This window comes from Arachis ipaensis, chromosome B09, assembly GCF_000816755.2.
Source record: "Arachis ipaensis cultivar K30076 chromosome B09, Araip1.1, whole genome shotgun sequence".
NCBI lineage: Eukaryota > Viridiplantae > Streptophyta > Magnoliopsida > Fabales > Fabaceae > Arachis > Arachis ipaensis.
In genome coordinates this window covers 27,452,917-27,460,809 of record NC_029793.2, presented here as the reverse complement: position 1 = coordinate 27,460,809, position 7,893 = coordinate 27,452,917, and the positions used below count along the sequence as shown (strand labels likewise).

Genomic DNA, 7,893 nt, shown 5'->3' with positions numbered 1-7,893 from the left:
CTTTAGTTAATATTTCTAATAACCCAATAGATGCTCCTGCATCAATATTACATTCCATGCGAACAAAATTTTATACTTATTTTAGACACCCGTGGAAGGTGTATCTTAATTCTTAACATTCGGTCTAAAATTGGGTTGGATACTTGGATGTATTTAGTTGTTATAAATTTTAACAAGTCTAATTTTGGTGTTTATTGGACAAGTCAAAAGCATTTTCCGAGAGATCAAGGCAACTGTGAAAACAGGGTCAAGTAATAAGTTTAATTTCAATTGGGACAATGATGGTTGAAACTTGGAAGCATGCAACATTCAGAGAATCACGATTATATTTATATATTTACAAATATAATGCCATGCGTTTTCAACACCAAAGTTAACTACGCTCTGAATTGAGCTCCAGAAAGCGCCAAAACGACGCAGTTTTTACTGTTGTCTACAAAATCATGTATGGAGAGAGTTCATGGTACCGAAACCATCACCACCTAATAGAGCTTGAACGCATTCATAGCTCTTTTACTGTTATTCACCTAAAAAGTCTTCTTCGACACATTTTGCTGCAATGAAAAACACTTTTGTCATATTGATATCTTATAGCAGAATAGTCGAAAAAAAAAAATACATCAAAACTAGAATAATATTAAACCAATATATATACTTAGAAAGCAATTTTGTGGTTGGGAAAACAAGAAATACGACATCCAATAATTAAACCAATATGTTAAATAAGATTATTAAAATGTTATGCAGTAATAATTTGAACATATTCAATTATTCATACATTTTGTCTATTAATTGTTATAAAAAAAATATCGGTTCGCTATGTTACCAACAGCATATCTGCCAACTTCTGCCAACTCTTATTTATAATTGTGTTTCATGGAAATCTGTTCGTGAATGTGTCTAATAAAAATGTCTTTTTTATAGCTGTATTTAATAGAAGTATCTTTATAAATATATTTTCTGGATGTATCTCTTTATATATGTATTTAAAATATATTAATTATTAAACACATCCACGAACACACTTCCATGAAACACAATTATAAATAAGAGTTGGCAGAAGTTGGCAGATAATATGTTGGTACCCTATACTTTTCCAAAAAATATTGATAAAAAATATTGCTGTGATGCACTTGGTTGTGACACCAAAGAAATCCTGACTTTCTCCGATTGAGAATCTAGAGTCTAGACAGTGTATTTGAACCTTAATTATTAACACTAGCACAGAAAATGATAATGAAATTCTATTTCTGTAATCTGAGTTATAAACCTTAGTGATTTCTCAATAATGGCTAAACTAAGTTTTTGTTTCATAAGTTTGAGCAAAGCATTTAAAGGTAACGAATCTGTTTTAACCCACAGCGCAGAAAACAGTGACAGACTGCCAGTAATCGCTAATTATTCATTAAAACGATGAAAAAATGAAGCATATTTGTTCTCTAGCAGACTAGCACTAGCAGCGAAGCTCTGAACTATCAACGTAGCACTCACATGATAGAGCAATACTGCAGGAAAAAACTGGAGGAAAATTAACTCACATGATATACTCACATCATATTTGACATCAATCTTCTAACATAAAAGTTGGTAATTGGGATTATGTTAGATTGTACGCAATCATGTTTCACCGTAGGAGCCCCTTACAAAATCAATTATTCAATCTTTCCAAACTCACTTATCACAAAAATTGAAATAACATTCAACGGATTAGATGGATAACATAACAGAGCATATAATATACATACCTCTTCAAGTTGAAAGCTGAGCACAAGTAAAGCCACTGTTCACAAGCTGGTCAACGGCATCTCTGAACTTATAATAGTCCTCAACTTTGTTGTACACCTGATAAGAAATCCGAGCATAGCCGGTGACCACATCCCCAGCGGAGATCGCGGCTGCCGGTGCTCGAAAATAAATAGGGACCTCAACCCCAAATTCATCCCTCAAATGAGTCCTCAACCTAGCCACATCCAAATCACACCTAATCCCCAAGCAAGCCGGCAATCCAACCATGGCCATACTCGCACACATCTCCGGCGGGCTTCCGAGATGTGTCCCCCAAGCCGCAGCCAGCATCTGACCCATCTCAACAACCTTTTCATGGTTCCTCCTCTTAATCCCCTGAATTCCCCCTTCAAACCTGTTCACAAATTCCAGCACATCAGGCACCACAAGCTGTGCACTATAGTCCCTATTCCCTATCCATGCACTCTCAACGGCTAAACCGTTGCCGTACTCATGAGACACCACAGGGTGATGCAGATCGCAAGAACTGGAGTTCTTGCGACTGTACAAGAACGCAATCGAAGGTGGACAAAAGAACCACTTGTGCAAATTGCTGGTGTAAAAGTCAGCCCCAATTTCTTGCATGTCAACGCTGGTACACCCTATCCCGTGGGCCGCATCCACAAAAACTTTATCCACACTTTCCTCTCTGCAGATTCTAACTAACTCCTTCACGGGGATCACCACGCTGGGCATCGAAGTCACGTGATCGATAACTGCCAGTCTAACCGTTTTCCCGCCAGATTTCGCTCTTTCCAATGCGCAACGGAATTCTGTTATGATTTCGTTGGGGGAAGTTAGGGGGAAGGGGAGGGGGACCTGGATGACGTCGCCACCGGCGCGTGACACGTACGCCTCCACGGACTTCTTGACGGAGCCGTATGCGTAGTGGAGCATGACAACGGCGTCGACGCCTTTCTGGAACCTTCCCTCGTGGAAGGCCCAGGCGGTTTGTTGGAGGACGACGGCTGCGGCGGTGGTTGCGTTGTCGACGATGGAGATCTCGTCGACGTGTTCCGCGTTGACGAGGTCTTTTATGATGGTGCGGGAGTGGAGGATCCCTTTCTTGAGCTCGTTGAAGTAGAAATGGTCAGGCTGCCGCAGGTTGAGGAGCTGCCACCGGCGCTGGGCGGCGATGACGGAGGCAGGGCAGCATCCGAAGCTGCCGTTGTTGATGCGCGCGACGGCGGGATCGTGATGGGAGAATTCCGAGTGGAGGTCGTCCTCGGTGATGACGGCGACGGCAGCGGTTGGAGCGAGCTTTGGTTTCTTTGACACGTGACGGTTGGATATAGCATCACCATTGAGGTGGTTGTTATGGGTGGCCATTTTGGAATTGAGAGTGGAAGATGGGAATATTATTGAGAATTGGGAATGAGAACAAAGATAAGTGGTGGTGGAATGGATAATGCAGTGTTTTACAGTACATTATGGTGAGAGAGAAGATGATGGGATGGGATGGGATTGGAGGAGGAATATTATAAAAATGATGACGAGGGAACCAATTTGGAAAGTGGCCCCTTTTTTTTCTATGTAAAGATGATTCATTTTGTTTCTTCAAATTCTGTTCGCAGTTGCATGTATGTAGTAACCCATTTGCTGTCTTCTTTCATGGTTTGATTCTGCGGAAGTTGTCAATTATTCCTGCACTATTGATAGGAACTCAATAGTATGTTATATACGTTTTTATTCAACAATCATTGATACCAGATTTACTGTTTCTTCAGTGACCTGTGAATTCTGAAGTTAAATAGTCAGGGTGAAAGATACGTGTTCCTACCCCCCAAAATTACAAATTTTATGTTGTTAATGTTAGTTTAGTCCACACTCCACAATAGGAATATCTGTTTGTTAACAGTTAAGTACAGTAATTAATTTTTTTTATTAACTTATAAAAAATTAGATGAGCAGAACACACTGAAGTTTTAAAGCTTTTGATGCACATGACTTATTTAACAACTTTGAAATATCATTATATAAGTAATCATGGTATTTGGTTTAAATTAGCTCCAAAGGTACTTCAATTAATTTTTTAAACTATTAGTGTATTAAAGTAATAAGTATGAAATGAGATTTTTTTTTCCCGAAAGAAAAATATGAAATGAGAATAAATATAAATATAAGCAACACATTTTTTTTCACAAGACTAATTTTAATTAGAAGTTAGTTTATATAAATTTTCTTAGTTAGTTTATATAAGTATCAAACTATCAAAATTAAAACTATACATCAGTAGCCGAAGAATTTTTTTTATTGGAAAATTTAGAAGGTGATGGACGGCACCATGTTTTTAAGGCCTGATTGCCTGTGTTTTTGTCAACTTCATTTTCCATTATTTTAGCTTCTGTTGTCATTTTCACACATTTCTATTGTTAATTTTGGAGAAACTGTAACGCAACCACCGATACAACCAGCTTTCACAGCAATATTCTATAATGAGGTGGATGTTACGTTTGGAAGACTATTATCTTCCAATCCAATAATTTTAAAATTCTTGATAGATACAAACACCGGATACCTAATAGCAACCTAAAGAATGATTTGTAGTCCACCCTCTTAGTTACACCGTGTGCTTTCGAAGATTCAAATCTACTTTTATAACTACATATATGTATTATCTGTTTTAAGTGCAATAAGTTTCTACCCATAGAATCCTCCATTAAATAAGATAATCAGCATATAATCAGACCAAAAAGGAAATTGCTGACTTTCTTGATCTTGCTGTTGGGCTTTTTTCTTTCTTTTGTGAGGCCCAAGCAATAGCACCATGGTTTTAAGGCCCCCATTACCTGCGTTGTTGCCAACTTCATTTCCCAATTATTTTAGCTTCTGCTGTTATTTTCACACATATTTTCATTGTCAATTTTGGAGACTGTAAGGCATTAGGCATACACCGATATACCCAGCATTCACAGCAATAAGCACTTGAGCAGCTAGTAAAAATGGAGTATAAAGATAAACTAATGTCATTACTAGTATAACTAGATTGAAACTCTTAAATAAGATAATCAGCATATAATCAGACCAAAAAGGAAATTGCTGACTTTCTTCATGATTTTGATAGTCAGCATATAATCGAATATCTTAAGTGTTAGTTTTGAGTAAAAAGATTATTAGACATGGTAAGTAACTAGCTTAATTTACTCCTTGTGATGTTATGATGTGACCATTGGTTATACGATAAAATTCAAAGGGCATACGATAAAAACTTACAAATGCAATACAACGGTAACCTGATCCACTAAGTAGATGCTAAAAGAGTTACTGGTGTGGTGTGATTCACTCTTGCTAGTCCATCATTAAAGCATCCAAAATAGATAATTTTTTTCTGCTTTCTATGTAATAAGAGAGAGAGGGACAGCCAGTACTACTTTTTGTTGTCATAAGCAGCGATATTCTGGGGTTCACACTCGGGACTAAATAAGCGAACCAGCAAAGCTGTGCTTGCGCTTGTAGTTACAGCACCACAGGCTGCCCAACGAAGACTCCTGGGAATTGTAATTCGAGGGCCTGCAGTGATAATGATGCAAAAAATTGATTACTAGTTGTAGTGGAACTGTGGAAGGACTCAAAAAAGTTGAAAACATTTGCACCCAAAGCTATTTGAAAAATTCATAAGACCATTTTAGAGTGAAACCAGATATATGAAACACATTTACTTTCTTTTTCTACAGCTTTATTTTCTTTTTCTCATATTCTATTTAAGGGGTAATTTGAGAGTTGCGATTTTGGAGAGGAGAAGAAGGAAGTGGTTTGTAGTGTAGAATTTCAAAGTATAACACTACAAACCCTCCTTCCCCTCCCTTTCCCTCTAAAACCAACTTACAAACAAACCCATAGCGAACAAGAAAACAAAAAGTGTAACAAATGAAAATAGTGACTAATCCCAGTGCAATGTTCACAGATAAAATTAGAGACTAGGCTCTACCAAAAGAGCAGACTAGAAATCTGCAAAAGTCATATTGGCTCACATTAATAAGTGGATTTCCTATTTCTAATTAGACAAGAAAAAGATCCATACATTATCTATTTGCTTTAATATCATCATCCAAAGAAGATCAAATGACTATTCTTGGTTTTGGTAAATAGAAAAAAGGCCAAAAAAAGAAGCAAGGGCTCAAAGTTGTAACCATTTCAAGAAGCCAAATAAATTACAGGAAAGGAAACATGGAAAAACATCAAACAGAAGAGTTTGCTGAGATTCAAGTGGGACAATGTCACTACTCTTCTGTAATAGTGCCAATGGGCCTGAATTGGCTTGACTGCTTAAGGATTTGGTGAAGGGTTAGCTACAGATTGGAGGGGTTATATGGGGCTAGCATCAGGAAAAAGTCTTAAGTCAAGCATGGTTCTACCTAATCCATGATTAGGATTCGTCTCTCCCCATTCTTCTATCTTGATCCCAATTCTTTGACAAATTGCAAGTATGGTTGAAGAATCAAAGGGTTAAATGTAGTGAACCTGTTATGTTACCATAATCTTACACTTTACATTGATACTGCTACAAGAGTGTATTGAACCTGTTACATTACTATAATCTTCTGAAAAACATTCAGTGATACTGCTAGCATTACATTGTTTGTTCATTTCCCATTTCTATATTAGTAATTCTGGACCGAGGTAAGTAGAGCTAAGCATATCTCCCTTTAACCAAGTATTCAGAGTTATATTCTTCCCATTATTTACTAGAATGATGATCTTTTATTGTTTCCTGGTCCACTAGTGATACTATTAACTATGGGTCATTAAGGGCTCAGGCGAATACATACATAAAGTACCGAATAACACACACTAAAAAATGATAAAAAAAAACATGTATTATGTTTATAAATGAGTGAACTTTTGAAATTTGCTTGTGAAAGACATTCATAAATGCAAGGAAGCAGAAACTAAAACTTTACCATTATGATAAGTGTAGCATTTCACCAAACACTTAGAAGGCATGTGAAAAATAATAAGATGCAGAGACATAAACAAGGAACAAAAGAAAAAAACAAACCATAGTGCAATCGGCAAAGGACCCAAAATCCTAAGGCTCCACCAACACTGTATATCCCTGCAGTGTGTCTCATCAACCTGGAGCAAGGTTTTGCATCAGACCTCATCAGCTCACCATCGGAAAATCCCAAGAAACGCCGCAGCGACATCTTATTACTTTAGCTGACACAATTCATTAGCACCATATTAGAAGAATGAATGATTATTCAATCTAGCTACTGGTTCACTGGATCAATGGTTCAACCGTAGTAAAAAAAATTAGCAAGAACTGAACAATTATTAGCAAAAAGTTAACAAATCAACAAGAACAGTAACAGAAACAATCACTAACAAATCAACAAGAACCATAACAGCAATAACTACAAGAACTGAACAATTATTAGCAAAAACTTTAAGTAATCAAGAATAATAACAGCAAATAAATTCAATCACTACAAGAAATGAACATCTATGCAACAACAACATAGCAATTAACAACAAGAATCAGCAACAAGAAGAAGAACTAACAGAGGCTGAAGAAGAACAATCAGTGAGGAGATACTGAAGAGCTGAATCGAGGAACAGAGTCGCGCACTATACCTGAACGCCGGAAGGGATGGAACTGCAGGCGAGTCGGGCTGAAGGAGACGGCAACGAGAGGCAGAAGACGACGGCAGAGCTCGCGGAGTGGCGGACAGAGGAACTCGCAGCTTCAATCTCTGATTCTCTGGGAGAGGAAGGGCACGCACCGTCGGAGATGACGGAGACTATCACGGCGGAGCAGAAAGGACGGCGGCGTCTGGAGAAGAACTGGACGCTGGTGGCTGCCGCAGAATGGGACGGTGTTGGCCTGCTGGGAGTGTGGCGGACTGGAGGTGGCGACTGGACAACGAAGAAGAAAGTAGAAGATTGAAAATGAGAAAGAGATTATCTGTCTATATGAAACAAATCTAAAAACTTAAAAAAATTCATAAAAAAAAAATCACATCTTTATTAACAATCTAAAAGTCTAATTTTTCAATAGAAGTTTTCATAAAACTAAATTATTTAATAAAATAGGAAGGTTGCGAGAACCGAATCGGTCAATAAATTGGTAGAATGACTAATTCAATGATTTAGTGATTGGATCGG

General features: G+C 37.6%; 2 protein-coding genes across 2 annotated transcripts; both read right to left on the bottom strand.

The window, feature by feature from the left end:
- On the bottom strand, positions 248-3,463 carry LOC107619001 (probable L-cysteine desulfhydrase, chloroplastic). Its single transcript, XM_016321207.2, has 2 exons — positions 1,746-3,463; positions 248-554 (listed from the first exon to the last, which is right to left on the bottom strand). The coding sequence occupies exon 1, from the start codon at positions 3,112-3,114 to the stop codon at positions 1,750-1,752; it is 1,365 nt and encodes a 454-aa protein (XP_016176693.1). The 5' UTR covers positions 3,115-3,463; the 3' UTR covers positions 248-554; positions 1,746-1,749.
- Positions 4,797-7,436, bottom strand: LOC107619594 (the record flags this gene model as incomplete). Its single annotated transcript, XM_016321890.2, is given in 3 exon segments — positions 4,797-5,295; positions 6,785-6,945; positions 7,363-7,436. Coding segments are annotated over 2 exon segments (291 nt in total). The 3' UTR covers positions 4,797-5,152.

Coding starts and splice junctions, on each gene's coding strand:
- LOC107619001 (XM_016321207.2), bottom strand. CDS start 3,114: ATGGCCACCCATAACAACCACCTCAATGGTGATGCTATATCCAACCGT.